This window comes from Papaver somniferum, chromosome 10, assembly GCF_003573695.1.
Source record: "Papaver somniferum cultivar HN1 chromosome 10, ASM357369v1, whole genome shotgun sequence".
Classification (NCBI taxonomy): Eukaryota; Viridiplantae; Streptophyta; class Magnoliopsida; order Ranunculales; family Papaveraceae; genus Papaver; species Papaver somniferum.
Window position 1 is genome coordinate 112,666,279 of NC_039367.1, and position 25,702 is coordinate 112,691,980.

A 25,702-nucleotide genomic window follows, 5' to 3' on the forward strand; every position below is an offset into this window, starting at 1 on the left:
GGATAAAGAGCATATTTCTCTCTCAACACATCATCACAAAGGTTGACTCAGATTCACACAAATGGGAGGATGGCTTATTTCTCACCGCAGAAGAGAGTAAAGGCGGTGGAATAATGAGATAAACTCAACCTAGTTTATCCCTATTCCTGAAGAGACGGGAGAATTGCTCCGCACGACACGGAAAGCAATCCTTATCTTCACCGACTTGAGATTAAAGAATTCAGCTATAAATAGGTCATCTATTTCTCCAAGCTACGATATCTTTCTCATAACCTCTCAGAGTGATTCTCTTTCAAACCCTAGAATTCTCTGATCTCTCTCTTCATCTGCTTCTCTCCCTAAGACCATCCCTAAATCTCTTCCATGTGACTGAAGCAGCCTTTGAACGGCCACTGTGCGTGGTTTAGTCGAAGATTGTTCGTGCTCAACCTCCCGTAACTCACTTTCAGAAACCCTAAAATCTCACTTCTAACCTCTCTCAGATTTTAGGTAACTACATTTTGGCGACCACGGTGGGAGGTTGTTCACTAAATTACAGATATCAATCATGGTCTCTTAGGAAGCAAGATAATTCCAACAATCCAAACATAAAAACGTTCCATTGATTTAGTTTCTGTAAATCCATTACAAGTTTATCCGAGAGAGTTATCCCTACGAGTACTTTCTCTCTCTTTCGAGTTTGACCTTAGTGAATAGGTTAGTGCGTCCCGAATCACATGGATCTCTTCCTGCATAAAAAAACGCCCTAGTAACCTATTTTCATAAAAATCTACTGTGAATCCTTGAAAACGTTGGATATGGACCAAGGAGAATTCCCGGAGATTCAACAAAATCTTGCAAAATCTCAGATCGACATCCAGACTTATCTGAAAATGCCTTTATAGTTACCAGTAGGGATAGATCCAACAAATCTATATCGAGTACATGTTTCCTAAAGATGGAGTACTAAAACTGCTGAGAATAGCACTGATGGTATCTTGCCTGCAATCGACCTCACCGGAGAAGAAAAAGCTCATTACGAACGCGACAGAGCAAAGGAACAATTATCCAGCCGACCTTATCACTCTCAAGGACCTCAAGGACCAGATGACGCTCTAAACTTGAAGATTCTGATGAATATTTGCTCCAAAATTCGTTTAGGTCAAGGGCACTCAACCTTATCACAGGGGACTCGGGAAGTTTACTTCACTTTACTATTTTACTTATAACTCTTTTATTCTGTATCAGATTGACCTAGTTCTTTTTCTGTCGTATTTGACTTTTTGTCGTTTACAAGATAAAATTAGAGAAAACTTGGGAAGGTTCCAAAAATTCGTGACCTAGACAAAAGCTTTGCAAAGCCACATAAGGTCATAAATCGCCAGACGAGATGCATCTTGTCGTTTTCGTGTTTCATAAGATCATGACCAGAATGCGACAAAGTATAAGATGAGACTAGCTTCCAATACATTGTTCGGCCAAAGCTCATACTTACCTGAAGATTCAAATCCGTCGGTCGATATGTTATCTCAACACCCGTCCCGTCAGAAAGAAAAGGAGTCCTAGCGATTGTACGACTAAGTCTCGATGATCCTACATCTCGTCTACACCAACGATTATCTAGTATCATTTTCCAACGGGACCTCAATTCACCCAAGAAGGAGAAGGAGAATATCTTCCCACCTGATCCTACCAAGGGAAAAGAAATCTGAAGTGACAACAATTCAGATAAAACTCCGTTACTCGACATACAACTACAACCAGCTACCGTCACTGAAGTAAAACAAGAGAAGGATCCGAGACCATGACTGTTCATGGGCTATAATAAGGGATGCACCTAGTTTCTCTTTTTCGACACGAAGTCTGTTTAGATCTGATGAATGCGCCTCGATCAAACGTTTTTCTCTAATTGAATCTTCCTTGACAATATCCTCAAGAAAACTAATCTTTTCACGTTGTAGAGTAGTTTCTTGAATAAGTTTTTCGATATTGTTAGAGAAAGACTCAATGGGTGCTTTAAGTTTCTCTCTTTAAATCGGGCGACAAAACTATTTGACTCAGTTCATTAAATTCTCATCGATTTTCTACCTTTTTTGCATTAATTCAGGTGATTTATACCAACAATCATCAATGATTGGTGTAAACCCTTCTTTTAGTTATCATTAAAATAATAAATATGGCGATCTCAGGTGAATTTTCGGGATCTAGGGTAAATTCAGATAAACTTTTAAAACCCATTGACGATAATCAAACATCTTCAGAATTCATTTCTGTAATTCCTGATGAAGATATCGATGAAAGTGTAGATGAATGAAAATACAGCTTGATCGGGAGATTGGATCTTGTGCAACTTAAATTTGGTGTTGCAGAGACATCGTTACGAAGGCAATGGAAATTATCAGGTAAGCTTCAACTTATTCCTCTTGGAAAAGGTTACTTCATTATTAAACTTGAGAATGAAGCAGATAAGATTCTAGTATGGAATGGTAAATGGGAAGATAAGACACGGGAACTCACTTTAAGACCATGGGAACAAAAGTTTCAGCCAACCTTACATAAAACTTCTCTAGCATATGTATGGGTCCAATTCCCTGGGTTAAGCATTGAGTATTGGAAGGAAAAAATTCTTATGAACATTGGTAAAGCTTTGGGTAGACCTATTAAAGTAGATGAGAATACATTGAAGAAAGAAGCAGGTTACTATGCTCAGCTACATGTGGAAATGGATTTGGCAAAAGAAATCCCAAATAAAATTTGTGTTAAGTCTAAGTATGGTATATTTGAACAAAATGTTAATATTCCTCATATGCCAAAATTTTGTCAAAATTGCAAGATAGTAGGTCATTATACAGCTGAGTGTAGAAATTCAAAAAGAAATCAAGCTACAACAAAGGAGGTAGAAAATAGAGTTCAAGAGAAAATTTGGAGAGTGGTGAATAAGAATAAGATTCCACCTCATATTGGTTTTGATATAGCTCCACCTACTCCTTCAGCTCATCAAGAAGTTATTCAGCAAAATATTCCAGAAGATGTACATTTTACCCCTTCAGCTCATCAAGAATGTACTCAGCAAAGTATTCCAGAAGTTGTACATCTTACACCTCAAAATTTAAATAACAATGATGGTTTAGCTTCATGTTCTACTTCAGGTGCACCAAGATCTACTCCAACTCAAGTGGATAATGCTTCCACTAATCATTTTTTAATAAAAAATACAGGAAAATTCCAGATACTTCAAGACTTGAATGAAGAATTTTTCAATTCTAATATAGAATTTCCTGCACTTTCAGTTGATAAATTACTTAATGCTGCACCTGGAGCTTCAACAACAAATAAAAACACAATTATTCCTCCTATTGGAAAGCTTTCTCCAATTGAGAAGCATAAAGTTAAGCAAAAACCAGTAGTGACAACAAGATAAGCTGCAAGTATGGTTTCACAAGGAGGTAATAGGGACTTGAGAAGGAATTCTTCACAGTCCCAAGTTTCTAAATGAGAATTATCTTTTGGAATCTCAAAGGCCTGAGGAGACTCAGAGCTAGAGAGAAACTTAGGAATTTAGTTAAAACTTTTAATCCGTCAGTAGTAATTATTGCAGAACCAAAAATACAGTATTCATCTGATTTTTGTATAAAACTAAAGTTACAGGGCATGCATTATGAAGCAATTCACAACTCAAGTAATGGTGAAAGAGGTAATATTTGGATAATGTGGAGTTCATATATTCAGAGACCAACTGTTATGATGTCTTCTAAACAATCTATAACTGTGGAAGTTGGAGGTACATTAATAACTGGAATTCATACTGCAACATTAACAATAAGAAGAAGAGAATTATGGAATGACCTATCAGTAATTAGTAATTTGGATAAACCTTGGCTGGCAATTGGAGATTTTAATACAATTATGAAAGCAGAAGAGAAGAAAGGTGGATGAAAGCCTATGGTAACTTCAATGGGAGAATTCAACAATTGTCTTCATCAGTGTGGTTTGATACAAGCTCCAAAAAATGGTATCCAATTTTCATGGTGCAACAATAGAGCTGGTACAAAAAGAATTGTGTGTAATCTTGACAGCTGTTTTCAATGATAAATGGATGGAAAAATTTCCAAGTTGGGGATATGAAGTTGGAAATATAGGCATATCTGATCATAGTGCTCTATATGGTGGTTCTGCAGACATTCCTAAACCAAAAAATACACCATTTAGAGCTCTCAAAACCTGGAAGTCACATCCTGATTTTCAAAATATTATTGCTAAGTCATGGGATCAAGATGTAGAAGGCCCTGCTTTTGTGTTTATGTGCAAATTAAAACAACTTAAAGTTGATTTGAAGGAATGGAATTGGTCTGTATTCGGGGATGTCAATCAAAAGCTTAAGAAAGTAGATGAAGAAATAATGGTAGATTCTCTAGCATCAGATACAAATCCTGCAAATATTTTTCTCTTAAATAATCTGGTTACTCTAAGGGGTAAACAAGAAGTTTTAATGCAGCAACAAAGAGATATAATCCATCAGAAGTCAAGAGTGAGCTGGTTGAAAGATGGGGAATCAAATTCAAGATACTTTCATATCCAAATGAAGTTAAGGCAAGCACATAATATGATTACTGAACTGGAACTTGACTCTGGAAGCATTATAACAGATCAAAAAGACATTGCAGCAGAATTGGTGGATCATTTTGAAACAAAATTCAGATACCAAGAAGTTCAAATAGAGGAAGATTTATTTTCTTGTGTGCCAAAGGTGATTACAAAAGAGGATAATATAATGATAAAGGAAATCCCATCTGATGAAGAAATTAAAAAAGCAGGTTTTGCCTTAAATCCTGAAAGTGCACCAGGACCTGATGGATTTGCAGGATGGTTTTACAAGTTTACATGGGAGATTATTGGTCCAGTTTTCACAAAGGCAGTACAACACTGTTGGAAAAAAGGTTTCATACCTACTGGGTTAAATTCAAACTTCTTGAAACTACTTCCTAAAGTGAGTAATGCAAAGAAAGCTAAACAATTTAGACCTATAGGTTTAATGAATTTCAGCTTCAAGGTGTTTACAAATATTTTAGCAACTAGACTGGAGAGAGTTGTAGATAAAATGGTCTCCCCTCAACAGGGTGCATTTATCAAAGGCAGGACAATACATGAGCAAATTGCTATGGCATCTGAACTGATAAATGAAATTGACACAAAGAGAAGGGGGGTAATTTTGGTCTTAAACTTGATATTACTCAAGCATATGACTCACTTAGTTGGTCTTTCTTATTACAAGCATTACAGATCTTTGGTTTGTCTGATACAAATCTGCATTGATTACAAATTTTGTTACAGTCGGCAAGAGTGTCAGTTTTAGTAAATGGTGGGCCTGAAGGATACTTCAAAGTTGGTAGAGGATTGAGAAAAGGTGACCTATTGTCACCTATTCTCTTTGTAATTGCTGAGGATATATTGAGCAGAAACATTACAAAAATGATACAAGAAGGAAGCTTGAAAGCAATGGTGGAGAGAGGTGGAGTAAGGCCATCACATATTCTTTTTGCTGATGATATATTTCTATTTTGAAATGGTGAGAAGAGAAATGTGAGAAGATTAATGAGCTTATTGACTAAGTACCAAGCTGCATCAGGTCAACAAATAAATTTGGAAAAAAACAAATGTTTTATGGGAGGTACCAGCCAGAATAGAAGAGTGCAAATTTCAGAGGAGTGTAACGTAATGTTGGCTGATTTTCCTAATAAATATTTTGGGATTATGCTGACTCAAGGAAGTGTGAGATCAAACCATGTTTGGCAGATAGTTGAAATGATGCATGAAAGTTTAGCAGGATGGAAGGGTAAAGTTCTATCTTTTCAAGAAAGACTCATATTAGTAAAGCATGTTCTTGGAAGCTATCCCATTTACTCAATGTCAGTGTACAAGTGGCCTAAGAGGGTCATTAGGGAGTGTGAAAAAATAATGAGGAATTTTTTGTGGTCAGGGGACCCTTCTACAAAAAAGATGGTTACTCTGCAATGGAATAAAACATGTTCTCCATTTAAGGAAGGTGGTCTTGGTATAAGAAAAATGGAGACCATCAATAAAGCTCTCTTAATGAAGTTACTATGGAGGATACAAACATGTACTGATGAATTCTCAAGGTTTTTCCAGGGAAAGTACAAAAATAAAAAAGGGGAATGGATATCTTACTATAAGAAATCTTCCATTTGGCCTGAAATTAGATGGATAATTGGTGCAGTAGAAGAACATACAAGATGGATTGTAGGTGATGGCAACAATGTTTCAGTTTGGAAGGATATATGGGTTAAAGAATTTCCTCTTCAGGAAATGTTCCCAGACAATACATACATTTTGCAGTTTCCTAAAATGAAGGTGGCAGATCTTATTCTAGAAGGTGAATGGGTAGTCCCAACTGAAATTATGGCAATGATAAATATTATGGAATTACCAACCTTGGGTGGAGGAGCTGATAAAAGGGTATGGACTGGAACAATTACAGGACAATTCACTGTAAGATCAGCAGTTGAAGTTGTGAGATGTAAATTCCCAGAAATTCAATGGTGTAAAAAGGTGTGGCACAACTCAATTCATCCCAGCATATCCAGTAACATTTGGAAATTAAGCAGAAATATATGTGTTGTTGATGAAAATATGAAAAAGAGAAATTTCAGCTTGGCTTCTAGATGCATTCTTTGCAAAAGATGTGAAGAAAATAGAGAACATATGATTTGATTCTGTGATTACAGTGAAATACTTTGGAAATGGTTAGGAGTTGTTTTTCATTTTAAAAATCCAAGAAAGCTTGAAGACATTTTTCACTTAGCAAAGAACAAGAGTCCAACTATGCAAGAACTATGGATTTTAAGTGCTTTCTGCACAATGAAGGAGATCTGGTTTTTGAGAAATGAATGTGTATATGGAAATGGAAAATGTGATAGTAACAGTTCTAAAATGAGAATCATGAAAATCATAAGTGACAGTGAGATTAGACTGAAGACTCGGATGTGGAACAACCAATATGACTTACAGGTTCACAAATATTTTGGAATGAAGACAAGAAGTGTAAAAACTCTCAAAGTAATAGAAGTTTTCTTTCATCTTCCAGACCAAGGGAAGTTATTGCTCTGTTGTGATGGAGCATCTAGAGGCAATCCAGGTATATCTGGTTATGGAATTATTGGAAGAAATTATATGGGAGATTTCATCATTGCAATTTCAGAAGGCATTGGAGTGTCTACAAATTATTATGCAGAAATCTTTGCAATCCTTATTGCAGGTGAGTGGGCAGTAAACAATGGATTCATATACCTTGTTTTCAGAACAGATTCAAAATCAGTCCAATATGCTTTCACATACAATAAGATTCCTTGGTTTGCTTCTACTAGATGGGAGAAGATATCATCTGCTGCACAAACTTGGAGCTTTGAACATAGCTACAGAGAAGCTAATCCATCTGCAGATAAACTAGCCAAAAAAGGTGCTATTTTGAACTGTGGAGAACAAAGAGTTTATGTAGAGAAACCAAGCTTCCTGGGCTGTCTTGAAAGCCCAGATCAAATTTTCTTTAGATTTTGTTAAAAATAATTAATTGGGCTTCATGTAAAAAGAGATTAGTGGGTTTACAATTTTTTGCATTTCTGCTTTGGTTGTAATCTTCTAGATACTTATTTAGTTTTAATAAAATTTAATTGTTAAGCAAAAAAAGGATCCGAGACCATAGCTTCAAGATACACATTACTCATTCAGGCGCATACTAACAGTTCCCTCGGTCAAAGTCTCTTTTGCCGAGAAAATCCAATTGACAGGTTATTCTATGAGTCAGGCTCAGACGATATGAGCGAAGGACAAGATATGACGATCACATACAATTTCCTCATGTAAAAAAATGACTCATCCACGTGAAGGATTACCTAGCAGATGCCCAGAGAATTCTTCCATCAATAAAACAAACAAAAATTGATTGCGCGGTTGGACCTGAATGTATCTGAAAAGGCAAGGGTACCCAAATATACCTCAAGCTAAAACTTTTCCTTCCTATAAGTCCTTTCTCCGAAAGTGATTGTCTATGGACTGAGTCGAGACAATACAACTAATCGGTTCATACTTCCTGTGATCGTCTATGGATACGAGATCGAGAAAATACAACAACGAAGTATGTTTACTTGATACAAAGGTTCAGACTTAACCAAACACAATAGGATTGATTATCAAGTAAATAGGAATTAATGTTTGTGTAATTTACTTTAATTATAATAAAACAATTATAATGCGGGAAATAAAAATAAATGACATAGCAAGATTTTGTTAACGAGGAAAACCGCAAACGCAGAAAAACCCCGGGACCTTGTCCAGAATTGAATACTCTTAGGATTAAGCCGCTATACAAAATAAACCAACTTCGTATTGTTGAGACCAAGCAACTAAACCTATAGTTCACCTAGCTCCGTCTGTATTCCCACGCATCCAACTTATGAATAAGTCACGTACTTGGAACAATTCCTTTGGTTCGTATTCCAAACAGTAAAGGAACAACAAATCTGTTTGGTATCAACTCTCTTCAACCAAGTGATATGAGTCGGACAAAGTCTCCTCTGTTTATCTCAATAAAATCCTTCGTCAGGTCCTTAGATCTATCTTATGTTCAATTACCCAAGGTAATCGTAAGATTTTGCAATCATACTTTTAATCACAAAGAACCGTATTGATGCCGATCTACTCAACTAATAAATAATTATCTACCACAAGGATAAACCGATTATAGTTGGATCCTCTTTTTACCGAAACAAGTATTGTGCACACCAAAGATTTATATAACCAAGTCAGAAATCTTCTATCTCTTCTTTGTCTTCAAATCTATTTAGATCTTCAATAAACACCTACACACAACTACTTGAATCTCTTGTGATCAACCACAAACAGGACGGAGTCTGTTAACAATGGATTATCACAAGATCGTCTTTAGAACTAACAACAGTCTAAAGATCCCTGTCGAAACTTCGAACTAGTTTGATTGAATCTTATATCAAAAGAGAAGATTCTCAAGCATAAACAAACTAGGTGCAATCAAAGCTCAACCACCATTAGTCAATCAAATCAATCGAAAACAAAAGATAAATCGTAATTATCTAGTTTCCCACAAATGGTACTAATAGAGCTTCTCAATCCCAAAGAAGACTTTAAACTGAGAGGTCGTAAGAGATTTCACCTAATTAGGTTACTCTCCTCTCCGAATAGGCGGCTTCGCCAGTAACAGATATCAAGACAAATAGTTTTGATCACTAATAATGACAAACATGCTTGAGATAGCAACGCGTGCGAGTTCGACCGAGTAATACTCAACATAATTAAAAACCTTAATTAAAAGATTCTTAACTTATTTAATTTCGATCCTGGGATTTTCTTCCTTCTAGATGTTAAGAAATATCTCTGAACAATAAAAGATAGGCATTAATGCACGTGTTCAAAGTGTGTCGACAGCCTTACTTTGTAAGTCCTCTTTCATACTTACACACTTGAAATAGATTTACCACGCTTCCAAACAAGTTTAGAATTGGTTCATCTGACTTTCAAGAGCTATGTGATTGATCAAGAACACTCAATCACAAATCATGGGTTTAACGGTTCTACCAAAGCAAGTTTCGGTTCTACCTCCATGTGAGTATTGTGCATAGTCACACTAGCTTCAAAAATTCGGTTGACTAGGTACTAGGATCGGTTCCCCACATATACATGGTATCTAACTTATATGTGTTTCACATGTCCATTGGATCGGTTCCGCTTTGCCTAAAAACGTGTTGCACATGTCCATAGGATCGGTTCCCCTTTCTGCTATAAACCTTCCTGCACCTCATACAATGATGGATTCCCCTTTGTGATGTGTTGCACCTCTTACTAGGATCGATTCCCCTTTACCCAGCGTTACGTCTTACAAACTACTCAAACTCGATCATACCATCTCAGGTGATTACTTAAGATTGGTTTCACTAATAAAAGTCATACAAATACACAAGTCAGGCCTTTGTGAATAATTCTACCAAGAACACAACAAGTCTTGAACGGTTATACTCAATCACACATATTGGTTGTTCATAAGATATGCAATGAATAAAAAAGCCAATAACGCATGAAAATTTCCTTTTCGGTTCACAAACAAGTTTATGAACTTACTTCCTTAGAACACATGTAAAACATTGTTCCCTCGGATGAAATCCTCACCTCATACCCACACATAATCACAATAGCATTCAAATGATTATGGCGATGTCTTATCTACAAAGTTTAACTTTAATGGTTAAGCAATAAACCTCGTATTGTATTCCTTAATACTATGTCTATCTAGAGTTCAATCGCGGTTTTGTTTTCAATATGCACGACTTGAAAGATACGTTAGGGAATGAAACAGTTCAAGTCAAATATCACTAACCTCAAGTGGAAGGATGATTGTTGTCGTTGTAGCTCCTTGCTTCTTCACATCTTCGAGACTTCGCAATACTTGTAATTTCTCATATCCTAATACTTTCAAGCTAACCTATACGAAGTTGACTCTAGTACATAATCAAGCGACACTTAACATGAGTTTTGATTCACTAAAATATGACAACCAAACTTGACATACCAACACTTGGTGGGTTTAACCGAGAAATGCTCTAACAATCTCCCCTTTTGTCAATTTTAGTGAAAACCTCTTACATCATATGGATAAACAAATTAATACGCTTGATTCCCGATTCAACATCACAATAAACTGCTTACATTCAATCCTTGAAAAATGCCGTTGTTGACATTATAATAACAAAGAAAATACTCCCCCTAATGAAGATAGGTAGATATTCAATCCGCATGTCTTTGTTATACCACTTCATATGACATGTTACTCCCCCTTAGTCTGTGCTTTCACTCTTTCGTTTAGATAAACATTTAAGCACCAGTGCTCTTTTCCTTAGCGATACCAATCAATATAAAATCAATGCCAGTATCACTTGTTTACTCCATATATTTCTCCCCCTTTTTGTCACAAAATGACAAAGAAACGAAAAAATAAAGGACAACACGAAAAGGATCTTACAAATCTCAAAATATACTTGCAACCTGTTGAGTCAAGCACGAGGGTTCCACACATCATTTTTGATAACCAATATCAAAACCGAAACTACAAAGTAATTATGTTTTGATATGTTATCATGGAAATAATTGCCCGAAGCAATTTTCCCAACTAGTTTAGCAAACCAAAAATCAACTAATCACGTTAGTTCCTTTGCTAAACCAATTGTACAATACAATCGCTTCATTCGATAAGACCAAAATAAAGATAACTCTAATTTTCTCATCAGGTTCTAATTATCCATATAACTTAGACCTTTAAGTTTTAAACAAGTTAAATACTAGGTTAGTTAACTAGCATTTCTTGTTAAGGCATTCGGTTAGACTTGAATAACTGAAACCTCCACTTTGATAAGTCTAACTAAGATCAGAATTAACTTAGTTTCTCTTATCTGGAATCTAATTGTACTAAACAATTCATCCAGTAAACATATTCTTTTTTCAAGCCATAAATAATTCGTACAAACCAACACAAATCAACTTGCATAATTATTCACCTCAACCGGAAGCAATTGAAACAACATAAACATTAAAGCACTGCAATTGCACCCAAAATTTTGTAAGCCTAAACAATTGATACCACAAAACAAAGTAAGATAACAATAGTTTTTCTTAACCGGAACCAATTGAATCACACACACATCCATACACACATAATGGAATAAAACATCAATTGTACCGAAATTTTGTTAAGCAAAAGCAAAAAGATATAAACAATAAAATTAGGCTTCTCTTAAACAGGAAAACAATTAACTAACAAGATTGTTACCTCAATTTCGCATCCACTTCTCCAATATGATCGCATCTTCTTCTTCCAGTGAGAATTGATATCGAAATACCATTATGTTGTCATCCTTATGCAAAACAAAAGAATAAAAACAACCAACCTTTACCAGAGAAAGGTTGAAAACCGGTTTTTAACTATTGCAAGCAAAAGTTGAAAACCCACGAAACAATATGCTTTTATGCTAAACCAAACCGATTCAACATATTGTGACTTTTTCACATATTGTTTCTATCATAACCCCTCATGATCCTTTGATAAAGCCTACCAACATGGGCTAGAACTTAATCCTGCTAAATCAAAATGTCACCCAAACCATAAGGGTTCACAACTTTATGAGATCGAATATCAAGGTAATAAAACCGAAATCAAACATCTCATAAACATACATAGCAATGATAATTTTTATAGTACTAAAGTTAAAATACTAAAAACATCATACCATAAAACCAGAACACAATTTTAAAGTTTTACAATACTTAAAACAAAATGTTCAAAAGATAAAGTAGTTTTATGGTTACAACAAGAACCAAACAGAATTAGACACAAGTCTAAGAGCTTGAACTGGTGTTACTCAAGCCAAAGTCTTCATCAGATTCTGTATCCTTATAGTCTTCAACAATCTCTGAGAGGTCTGAAGTAAGTTCTTGATGCTTGAGAGATACAAAGTTGACTTGTCGCTCCAAACAATCATTTTTCCTACTAAGCCTTTGATAGTATGTTTCAAGATCAGTATCTTGCATATGAGTGATATGAGCAGCACTTGTGCTTGATCCAACACGACTTTGTCCCCTCGTTCTATTGATAATAGTATGATTATGGGTTTTGGTACAAGTTTTTGGGAATCATTTGCATCGATTTCAAAGAAACTACAAATTCTTGTGATAAGACATGGAAACCCCATGCTCTTCCCACTACTCCAGACTCTTATCATTTGTTTGATAATAAAACCATAAAACTCGAAATTAGGGGTATAGATTACCATATGATAAATTAGTTCAGCTACATCTCCACTCCATGCAACCTTCTGCATATTGCTAGGTGCCAGGTTGGGAACAACGAGTTTTCCAAAAATAACTTGAGATGTTTTCAGATGCCCTTGATATAGAGACTGTTTCCACTCCAGGATTTTCCATTAAGAACCTCAACAATATGTTCTTTGTTAAAATCACGGCTTTGAGGAAGAAATGAATTTTCTGGATTGCATCCCAGAAGATAGCCAATAACATGTCTATTAACCTCGAAGCATCGTCTTCGAACCATGGTGAAGAACCTACACCTCTTAGCATCCATAGCATACATGTTGCCATAGAATTCAGCAACAAGACTTGGTGACCCAGTATAGTTCCCAGTGTGAATATCACTCCAATCATCCCTACTGTGATACAGACTCATATATTCTCGAAGTTCAACATTCACAAATTTTTTCTCAATAATAATTCTCTTGTTATGCATTGAAACATACTTGTTAAAACACTCTTGATTAACAAAATAAAGTCCTGAACTAATATCGAAAATCATTGTTGGCAGTGTATCAACGGTTTCATCAGAGAAGGTGAAATTAGGAGTATCTCTTCTATAGTTTTCATTTGAACCATCTCCACTAGTGAAGTTCCTATTATGCATGTTACTATAAAACACAAATTCGAAATAGAGAAGAACAAACTTACAACCGATGATGCCTGTTGATATTCGAAATATACCCTTGGAAGTGAAGATGATGAAAATCGCAAGAACCCCTAGAAAAAGTGGTTTTGAACCAAGTATTTGTTTCAAAAACAATGAGGAATCAAGAACCTTGATTTTTTTATTTTGAACCAGCACCTTCCAATGTCGGTCTGTTCGAAGAAGAAGTTATAAGAGAATTTGTTTCTCTCTTCGTTAATATCATCGAACAACGTGTCGGTTCCAATTCGGGTTCGGTTCTTGGATTTGACCGTGGGTCCGAAATATTTTCTTCAACTGGACTAACCAGTTTGGATTCGATGGCCATAGTGGCTTGGAGTATGTTGAATTTTCAAAGTTACTTCTTTGCTTTTCAACATCATTGGTTATTTGTTCTTCTTCAGGAACGCAAACTATATATGATATGTTGTCACAAATATCAGATATAATTTCAGCAGAGTTTTGACATGAATTCATGTTCATGTTATCTAGAGAAAAAATTCATACAGTAGTCATGAAGATATTGACTCCTTTCGGACATCATTGGTTCTCTAGAAGCTTGTTTATGGATTCCAGTTCCAAAAGAAAAGTATCCACTTCATCTTGTAGTTCCTGACTATGACTGAGGATTTTACATGTCTTTATGAAAGACTCATCTTCCTTTAACTCATAGAGTTCGAGTTCTAAAGATAGATCACTGATTTGTTTTTCTATTTCAGCGAACTCAATGAGTTTTCGACTCATTTTGACTTTAGGATCTTCAGTGAGTCTGAGATATAATTGGCATTCTTCTACACACCAAATTTCTTTGGAACGTAGGAACTCAACAATTTCATTGTCTGACATACCTTCAAACAATTTTGAGTTTTCCAATCTTGTCATCACGTTAACTGAATCGACCATTAGATTCAATTCTTATAGGATGGATCGCACCAAACACAGATTGTTAGATCTTTTCGTGTTTTACTACTCTGATACCAATTGAAAAGGCGAGGGTACCCAAATATACCTCAAGCTAAAACTTTTCCTTCCTATAAGTCCTTTCTCCGAACGTGATTTTCTATGGACTGAGTCGTGACAATACAACTAATCGGTTCATATTTCGTGTGATCATCTATGGATACGAGATCGAGACAATACAACAACGAAGTATGTTTACTTGATACAAAGGTTCGGACTTAACCAAACACAATAGGATTACTTATCAAGTAAATAGGAATTAGCGTTTGTGTAATTTACACAATAGGATTACTTATCAAGTAAATAGGAATTAGCGTTTGTGTAATTTACTTTAATTATAATAAAACAATTATAATGCGGAAAATAAAAGTAAATGACACATCAAGATTTTGTTAACTAGGAAAACCGCATATGCAGAAAAACCCCGGGACCTTGTCTAGAATTGAATACTCTCAGGATTAAGCCGTTATACAAAATAAACCAACTTCGTATAGTTGAGACCAAGCAACTAAACCTATAGTTCACCTAGTTCCGTCTGTATTCCCACGCCTCCAACTTATGAATAAGTCACGTACTTGGAACAATTTCTTTGGTTCGTATTCCAAACAGTAAAGGAACAAGAAATATGTTTGGTATCAACTCTCTTCAACCAAGTGATATGAGTCAGACAAAGGCTCTTCAGTTTATCTCAATAAACTCCTTCGTCCGGTCCTTAGATCTATCTTATGTTCAATTACCCAAGGTAATCGTAAGATTTTGCAATCAATACTTTTAATCACAAAGAACCGTATTGATGCCGATCTACTCAACTAATCAATCCAATCTACCACAAGGATAAAACGATTATAGTTGGATCCTCTTTTTACCGAAACAAGTATTGTGCACACCAAAGATTTATATAACCAAGTCAGAAATCTTCTATCTCTTCTTTGTCTTCAAATCTTCTTAGATCTTCAATAAACACCTGCACACAACTACTTGAATCTCTTGTGATCAATCACATACAGAACAAAGTCTTTTAACAATGGATTATCACAAGATCGTCTTTAGAACTAACAACAGTCTAAAGATCCCTGTCGAAACTTCGAACTAGTTTGAGTGAATCTTATATCAGAAGAGAAGATTCTCAAGCATATACAAACTAGGTGCAATCAAAGTTCAACCACCGTTAGTCAATCAAATCAATCGAAAACAAAATATAAACCGCAATTATCTAGTTTCCCACCAACGATACTAATAGAGCTTCTCAATCCCAAAGAAGACTTTAAACTGAGCGGCCGTAAGAGATTTCGCCTAATTAGGTTACTCTCCTCTCCGAATAGGCGGCTTCACCAGTAACAGTACAACAAAGGAAGTTTACTGTCATGAAGGATTAGTTTGCTAGAAATGCAAACTTCAAGTATTTATAGACAAGGAAGTTTGGACACCAAGGAATTTCCAAAACCGAAAATATTCTCAAGATATTCAATAATAAATTCCAAATTCGGTTTTCATAATTCTTGAGAATGCTTTGTCCAAAATATTGATCGAATCTCCTTAGAAAATCTTTAACTAGTAAATGCACATTACTAATTCTTATTTTCCATATATATAATTTGAAAAAGCGGGGGTACAACAACCTCACCCAATATTTCGATTATCAATATGTATGGACTAACTCTAATATACTTTTAAAAGAATCGACTAAACAGTCAGACTCAATCTTAATAAAAATTATATAAAGGAGTTAATATTTGTAGCTCGATTTGATCTTTACTCAAGCAAATGGAAATCTGCGAGTCTTTATCAAATACAAGAGATGTTAGAGCATAGCTCGGTCAACCTCGCATGCGTTGCTATATCAAGCATGTTTTTCAACGTTAGTGATCAAAACTATGAGTCTTGATTTCTAATCTATTACATCTAAGTCTCGGACTAGGATAGAAAAGTGTAGTTGAACTCAAGGACTTCATGGCGATTCATCATACAACGACGAAGATCTACTCAAGGAACCGTGGAACTTCATCAAAAAAAAGGTGTGCGGAGACTTGAACTTATCTATCACTCAAAAGTCTATCTATTTTATCTCCTACTTCTTATGAGACAAAAATTCATATGCTATATAGACTAGATCATACACATTTGACATTTCGAGCTGAGTATTCACTACTTATCTTTTTCTCGAAATCGTGTATTGGTAAAGTGTTTCGCTTTGATCAAGTTTATCTTCACCTAGTGACAAAAGTCATGAAAAGTTTCAATTACTTTGAGAATTGCTCTGACGTGAAACGGTCTGTGAATAACGGTTATATAACGTCCTCTGAGAATGTCTCAATGATTGGAATGAGAGTTTAGATTACATAACCATGTATTCCTTAATCCGAAGTTTTCGAACTTTGTTGATTGAGAGAAACCGAAGGAATTGGCTTTGCCCAGTCCGCGAACGGACGGAAGTTCTCTTACCGAGAATTTCTGCTGGGATTTTCCAAAAACTTGTTTGCGTGTTTAGTCCGCGAACTCAGTCCGCGAACCTAGTCCGCGAACTGGCGGAAGTCTCTTTGCCGAGATTTTCTGCTGAGTTTGAAAAACTCTGTCGGTTGCCTTAAGTCCGCGAACTTGTTTGCGAACTTGAGTGGGTTATGATATAAAGATCTTCTCTGAACATGAAACTTAAATTACTAAAGAATGCAGTATGCAAACCGTGGCTATAAAGTTCATGAGCCGATTCAATCGAATCGAATCATCTTTGTTTCAATTGTGTCTTGTGTAGTTACATAAGATCTCATAGCAATTAAACAACTCTCTAACTAGTTCATTTGAGTCAATTGAACTAGTTATGGTGAAGAAGAACAAGGTTAATATTAAATGCTCATATGGTTGACCTTTTGGGTTACTATGTTGAACCAACATACACATACACGTTTGGGCACGGTTTTCACAAACCCAGTAAACGTCTACCCAAGTGTGTGTGACAAGCTAAGTTTTCGATCTAACGGTTGAGAAATACTAGCTTGAATCTAAATCAGGTTTTCATCTAACGGTGAATATGGATTGCTTTTTAACGGAGACATCTAGCATTGAGAAAAACCAATCCCCACACGTCTGTGTGATACTAGTGTGCTCGCTAGAGTCGATTCTCCTTTAACCTTTGGTTTTCTTCTCTAAAACCAGTTTTTTTTTTGATAAGTCAAAAATTGTATTAATAGATAACAAAATTTACAAAAAGTAGATTACAAGAAAAGAGGTCACAGCAACCCCAAAAACTTGTAACACTACTTGAAACGAAAATAGGAAACATTAGGGTTTTCAACAGAAATTAAAAAATCAGGTCTTCCTTCATATTAAATTCCCTCTTCATTATCTAGATAACAACCATTCTTAGCCATCTTATCTGCTGAAAAATTCACCTCTTTTAAAGTATGAATAATCCTTATAGAAATATAATGATTGCATAACCTCTCCCATCTTGTTCTTGCAAACCAAGGAATAGAAGAGCTTTGTAAAGCTTGAACTACTCCATAGGAATCAGATTGCACACAAATACGATCATAATTCCATTGCATTGCTCATTCCATACCAATTATAATTGCATATAGTTCCGCCAAATAGTTTGTAGTAACTCCAAGACCAATACTCAAAGCACCAAGAACTGCACAGCTAGAGTCTCTTGCCACCACTCCTGCTCCCGCAATGCCTGGATTCCCACGCGCAGCTCCATCACAACAAATTAGAATCTCATTAAGATCCGGAGGCTTCCATAACACTTCAATAGGCTGCTGGTGTCTAACACTTCTATGAAACACACGGAAGTAATCCAACAGCACCATATCTTCCACACTGTTGCGCATAAACCCTTTAAGACGGACTGAATATTCTTGTATTAGCTTCAGCACTCTTTTAGAAAAAAAGACTCCAGCTCGGTTTCTGTTTCTCAAAGATGCATTTGTTGCGCATATCCCAAAGTTCTGACCTGATTACTAAGTTCGCCACCAGCCACAAGTCACGGACAATTGAGCTTCTTCCCTTCGCTGCCTTGAAAGAAGCCACAATGTTGAAAATTGCTGACATACCAATGATACCAGAAATCCAAGACCACGCACGAGCTGCAAAAGAACAATGAAAAAGAATATGTTCTAGAGATTCTTCCTCAGTTTCACACAGAACACACTTGTTAGCAAAATTAATTTTGAACCTAGATTGAATGATATCCAAAGTGGCACAAGCACCACGAATAAATTTCCAGTTTTGAGCCGCAAGTTTAGGGTGAATTTCCTTCCTCCACAGCATAGACGCTTCATTGAATCTACCATGTTTCTGACGAATAAGTTCCTTGGCAGAACTTACCGAAAAATCACCTGAAAATTTTGGCATCCAAACTCTCTTATCTTCACCCCCATTTGGCAAAGGAAGATTATGCATATCCACACCAGCCTCGATTAAACAGTTCAAGTGATTTTCAGAGAAAACCCATTGGTTATCCCTATAACAATCACTCACCAAAACCAATCTGTCAAGAGTAAAATCATCTAGTATCTCTGCAAAACATTTTTCTCCATACCAAACATCATAATAGAGAGAAGTAGACCTGCCATCACCAAGAAGAACTTTAGTGTTAGCCTCCACATATTTATAAACCCTTCTAATGCCTGGAAGAATGGTAGACTTCACCCCATAAGTCTTAATGTAGCCTCTTCGACTAAAAAATTTAGCCTTAAGATAACCTTCCCAATTCTTCTTAGAAGTACTGATTTTCCACCATAACTTCATCAACATTGCAAAATTCATAGTATCCATACGAGATCAACCCAAACCCCCCTCCTCAAAAGGGCAACAGATTTTATCATACGCCACCACAACAGCACGACTGACATTAGAGTCACCAGACCAAATAAAATTCCTAATTGCACGCTCACATTGCACAATGAACTTGCTAGGCCACTTATAAATAGCCATATTATGAATGGAATAACTCGAAATAACATATTTAACAAGCACAATGCGGTCATGAAAAGATAAAAGAAAACCCTTCCAACCAGCAAGCTGGGTTTTAATCTTCTCAACCACATTTGCAATATGATGATACCTAACAGCACCAGGCATTATTTGAACACCCAAATAACGATCAGGGAAAGAAGCAACACTCATACCCAAATAATCAACAAGATAATTACGTCTACTCAACGAACCACCACCATAATAAATTTTACTCTTTTGGCGACAAACAGATTGACCCGAAGCACGCTGATACTTACCCAACAGATCCACCAGACTATTAATGCTCCGCAAATTTCCTTTACAGAAAATCATAATATCATCAGCAAAAAAGAGATGAGTAGGAGAAATACCACCTCTAGTTACCATGTAAGACATCTTCTTCTCTGCAAAAAGCTTTGTGATATTTCTGCTAAGGACATTTTCCATCAAAACAAAGATCAAGGGAGAAAGAGGATCTCCCTGACGTAACCCTCTATTAATCTTGAAAAAACCCTCCGGACTGCCATTCAAGAGAATAGAGATTCTAGCAGAATTGAAGATATGAGAAATCCAAGTGCACCATTGCTCCGAAAAACATACCTACGAAAAACCTCCAAGACAAAAAACCAACTGACCGTGTCAAAAGCTTGTGAGATATCAAGCTTAAGGCCCAAATTACCATCCTTACGATTGATATGAAGATCATTAATCAACTCAGAAGCAAGACTAATGTTTTCATGGATGTTACGCCCTTTCATGAAAGCCACATGTTCTTCAGAAACAAGATTATCTAAAACGCTCCCCAGTCTAGTAGCTAAGATCTTAGTAAAGATTTTAAAGAAAAAATTACTGAGACCAATAGGACGAAAATTACGAAGAGAATTAGCACCTCTTACCTTGGGAATCAAAACAATTAGACTAGAATTTACCCCATTTGGGATATGACCAGAATTCCAGCAATAAATAACGGCTCTTAATAAATCATCTTGAATAATATCCCAGCAGTGTCTATAGAAACATCCAGAAAACCCATCCGGCCCTGGAGCACTGTCTTCCCCTAGATCAAAAACTGCATGTTTAATCTCCTCAGAAGATGGAATTCTGTCCATGGCTAAACTTTCCTCCTCCGAGATGCTAATATGACCATAGTCAAATAAGATAGGATCAATCTCCAACTCCGGCCCATTAAACTTGTCCTCATAATAGTGCACAAAATGATTTCTAAGCAGCTCATAATCAGAAATAGTATTGCCTGCACTGTCAACAAGTTCAGAGATAGTGTTAGAACTTCTACGAATTCTAATGCTATTATGAAAGAAATTAGTGTTACTTGAACCCTCCACAAGCCACTTATTTCTAGATTTCTGCTTAAGCATAGTATTCAACTGAGCACGAGTATCATTAAGTTTATCCATAGCATCCTTCATAATATTTAGCTTAGTAATGTCATCCGGGTTATCATCAGAAAGAAGAGCAGCTGCCTCAAACCTCAACTGATCCTGCTTTAACCTAGAATGCACATTACCAAAAACACGAATATTCCATTCCTTGATAATTCCTTTTAGTCTCTTTAATTTTTTACTGAAAATAAAATCAAAAGACCCAGAAATAGGCATATTCCAACTATCTCTAACCATACGAAGGAAATCAGAATGTAAGAACCACATCTTTTGAACTCGAAAAGGAGCTCTTTTGGGTCTTGGAACAGCAAAAGGATAACCCAAAAGAGTAGAATGGTCAGAAACTTCCCTAGGAAGATCTTTACACCGCCAATTCTCAAATTTTTCAAGCCAAGCCGCATTAATAATAGCACGATCAAGTTTACTAACAATTCTAGTCATACCTGATTGTCTATTCGTCCAAGTGAACTTACTTCCCAAAGCATCAGCTTCAAAAAGACTGTTGTCATCCAACCAATCTGAAAACTCATTAATAGCTGAGCTTCTAGGTTCAAGACCACCCTTCTTCTCATCCAAACGAAGAATACAGTTAAAATCCCCAATGACTAACCAAGGAATACCACCACCAGAACTAACAAGTTGCTGCCAAAGACTCCTCCTAGTAACCTGAATATAGCTAGCATGGACAAAACAAACATGAACACCATCCACCTCAACCGTTATTGCCTGCTTACTGACATTAACAATTGAAAGATTAAGAGTATTTGAATAACAAACCCAAATATTAGCAATACTAGAAGAAGAAGCATTATTAATAACATGAGAAGAATAACCTTCTCTAAGCAAACCATATCTGAACCCAGTATAACAGGGAACTTTTGGTTCAGCAATACCAAAAATATCAGGTTTAAAATCTCTAATCAACTCCTTTAGTTTATCTTGAGCTACATCACGTGCAACTCCATTGATATTCCAAAACAACACCCGCATTTAAACAATAGGATTTTGATTATTGGTTAGTTGTACTTCAGAAGTACTTGAGGAGGATTTTAATCTTGGAGAAGAACCTTTTCTTGCTCGAACTCCTAGCTCTGATTCCTCATCCAAATCGGTTAAAACATCAACATCCCTCAAAGTGTCTAGTCTAGCCTGAAAAGCCAAAAGCTGTTGATGCTTAGCCTTACGTGCAACTTCATCAATATGCCCAAGCTCATATACACTTGCCGTTTCACCCACAAGAGTACTATCCAAGATACTAAACTTGTTTGAAGAGACGTATTCAGAACTCTCCTCCACAGCTGCACAAACAAGAGTATAAATAGCTTCCGAAACAGGAATCCTACCCGGATTAGGAAGTCTAGTTCTAGCCAATTCAACATTCCCACCAGGCTTAGTATTTAAGGCAACAATACTCAGCGACTTTGCCCTACTAACTAAAACTGAATGCGCAACAACAGCCTTCTCTGCCATAGTTGCAGCAGTGCGCATTGCAGCTTCGGACCTGATCAGATCTTCCTGAAGCTGTTGTTCATAATCAGCAGTACCAATCCTCACCACATCAACCTGCACACGAGTATCTGTAGCAACTTTCTTATTCTTCTTATCATTCTTCTTATGACTTATAGTCTGCCATGTATCATTATTCTCCCCTTGATGAATAACCAGAGTTTGAGGTTGCTGAGACTGATGCAAAGCATTCTGCTGTGTTGCTTGATTTGCTGAAGTACTTCCCATCTCTAAAGTTCTATCTAGCTGTAGAGAAGAAAAACCACCCAGCTGCTGCGATGAGGAACCAGCATTTTTTCGAACGTCTGTACGTGCATGAGCTGCATGTAATGCATGAACTGCATGCTTCTTCCTACATTCTTTATCTAAGTGCCCAACAATCTTGCACTTGGAGCAAAACTTAGGTTGTTTTAGCAGTTCAATAGGTTGCAGAAAGTGTCGACCGTCAACTTCAACATAAACTGAATCAGTATCATGTTTAGCAAAATCTATATAAATCAAAACAGAAGCATAATGACCATATTCATGATTTAGGGTTCTCTTATCTACCACAATGGGTGTTCCAAGAGATTTCCCTAAAGCTAAAAGCGTTTTTTCTACCCACATCTCCACCGGCAGGCTAGGAAACTTCACCCAAACCGTTGAATGAGAAGTACATTGCTTGTCTGCGTCAAACCCTGGATACCATTCAATCAAACGAAGAGGCTGATCATTAACAATCCATGGATTTTTGTTGCCCTCCTTGAAAACTTTGTCTTTGTCATCTTGAGTTAATAGTTTTATAATGAAGAAACCACGGTTCATAGGGATAAGCTGAACCCCAGCTTCTCCCAAACCCCATTGCTGCTCCAGATTTTTTTAACATCAATGAGCTTCACACCTTTGAGATCTAATCTTCCAATAAGGCTAAATCTCCATATTTGACAGCCTTCTTCATAATAGTCTTGAGGAATAACAACAGCCGGTTTTCCATCTCTGGTAGTAGGGTTTGGTAAAGAGCCTAAATCAACAGTCGTTGAAACTTATTTTTTGTTATGTTTTCCCATCACCAATTCAGCAAACGTGAACTTAGGATGATTAGAAACACCCACAGATTTTTCTCCCATCGTAATCACCAAGAATGGTTATAGTATTGAGCGCCAGAAATTTTTGAAAGTTTGTAAACCCTAAACCCTAAGGAAAATCGCCTCAGAGCCAAGAGAGAGAATTTTTTTTTTCTTCACTAAAACCAGGTTAACGACTTACAAGACTTCATTGGGATTGTGAAGCCAGACCGATACTACTTTTATCGTAGTTGTGTGATCTGATCTTACATCTTCTATCGTACGAGTACAATCTTTGATTGACTTGAGATCGTGAGAGTTCTCCGATAGGAAAGATAAAGAAGTCACAAACATCTTCGTCTCACTGTTTGTGATTCCTCGACAAACCGCTTGTGTAGTCAAGAAGGATTGTTGATAGGTGATTGATTAATCTAGACTGTTCTTCGGGAATATAAGACCGGATTATCAATTGGTTCCTGTTTACCTTGATTTTATATCTTAAGACGGAACAAAACCTAGGGTTTTTATGTGGGAGACAAATTTATCCCTTGATAGACTTTTCTGTGTGAGACATATTTGTTTATTATCAAGTATGCGATTTTCGGTTGCAGCAACTCTTAGTTGTGGCTGAGATCAGCTAAGGGAATCAAGTGCGCGATGTCCTGCTGGGATCAGAGGCGTAGGAGTACAACTATACCTTGGATCGGTGGGAGACTGACTGGGGTTCAACTATAGTCCAGTCCGAAGTAAGCTTGGAGTAGTCTAGTGTCTGTAGCGGCTTAATACAGTGTGTATTCAATCTGGACTAGGTCCTGGGGTTTTTCTGCATTTGCGGTTTCCTCGTTAACAAAACTTCTGGTGTCCGTGTTATTTCTTTTCCGCATTATATTTTTATATAATTGAAATAATACAATTTGTGCGTTAAAGATCATCAATTGGAAATCCGACCTTTGGTTGTTGATTGATATTGATTGATCCTTGGACATTGGTCTTTGGTACCGTCCAAGTTATCTCTCTTTGATAAAGACTCGCAAATTTCCATTTGCTTGAGTAAAGATCAAATCGAGAGATTGAGATAAAAACTCTTTGATATATCTTTTTATTGATTGAGTCTAACTGTCTAGTTGATTCTCATAAAAAGTATATTGGAGTTTGTACATACAGATTGCTAAGCGAAATATTGGGTGGTGTTGTTAGACCCCCGTTTTTTCAAGAGAGATAAACTTTTGGATGGTACCAAAGACCAATATCCAAGTGTCAATCAATGTAAATCAACAACCAAAGGTTGGATATTCTAATTGATTGATCTTAACGCGCAACCTGTGATATTTCAATTATATAACAAAATATAATGCGGAATAGAAATAACACACACCAGAAATTTTATTAACGAGGAAACCACAAATGCAGAAAAACCCCGGGACCTAGTCCAGATTGAACACCACACTGTATTAAGCCGCTACAGACACTAGCGTTCTACAAACTAACTTCGGTCTGGACTGTAGTTGAACCCTAATCAATTTCACACGGATTCAAGGTACAGTTGCGCTCCTTACGTCTCTGATCCCAGCAGGATATATACTGCGCACTTGATTCCCTTAGATGATCTCACCCACAACTAAGAGTTGCTACGACCCAAAGTCGAATACTTCAATAAACAAATCTGTATCACACAGAAAAGTGTACGATGATAGATAAATCTATCTCCCACGGATAAACCTATGAGTTTTGTTCAGTCTTTTGATAAATCAAGGTGAACATGAACTAATTGATAATCCGGACTTATATTACCTAAGAACAACCTAGTATTATAAATCACCTCACAATAATCTAAATCGTATGGTAGCGAAACTAGATATTGTGGAATCACAAACGATGAGACGAAGATGTTCGTGATTTCTTTTTATCTTGCCCTATCGGAAATATAATCTCAAGTCAGTTATTCAATTGAAATCGTACGATAGAAAATGGCAAGATCATATCGCTCAACTACATGAAAGTAGTTTCGTCTGGCTTCACAATCCAAATGAAGTCTTTCAGTCGTTAACCTACAAGGTCTCGAGAAGAAACCTAAGGTTAAAGGAGAATCGACTCTAGCAAAACCAACTTGTATCACACAGGAGGTGTGGGGATTAGTTTTTCCAATTGCGAGATGTCTCCTTTATATAGTTTTCAACTCAGGGTTTGCAATCCAAGTTACCATGGTAACAAAGTATTCAATATTCACCGTTAGATGAAAAACCAGATTCATCCAAGATAATATCTTTCAACCGTTAGATCGAAAATTAGCTTGTCACACACAAATGAAATGTATT

The 25,702-nt window shown here is 36.4% G+C and overlaps 2 protein-coding genes across 2 annotated transcripts; one reads left to right on the forward strand and one right to left on the reverse strand.

Annotated features, from left to right (window-relative positions):
- Positions 1-5,694: 5,694 nt before the first annotated feature.
- LOC113316106 lies at positions 5,695-7,554 on the forward strand. The gene is made up of 2 exons (XM_026564330.1): positions 5,695-6,580; positions 6,746-7,554. Exons 1-2 carry the CDS (start codon positions 5,695-5,697, stop codon positions 7,552-7,554), a joined length of 1,695 nt encoding a protein of 564 aa, XP_026420115.1.
- Positions 7,555-18,030: 10,476 nt separating this feature from the next.
- On the reverse strand, positions 18,031-21,828 carry LOC113316107. Its single transcript, XM_026564331.1, has 6 exons — positions 21,282-21,828; positions 20,039-21,182; positions 19,810-19,958; positions 19,548-19,755; positions 18,435-19,208; positions 18,031-18,301 (listed from the first exon to the last, which is right to left on the reverse strand). Exons 1-6 carry the CDS (start codon positions 21,826-21,828, stop codon positions 18,031-18,033), a joined length of 3,093 nt encoding a protein of 1,030 aa, XP_026420116.1.
- Positions 21,829-25,702: the final 3,874 nt, after the last annotated feature.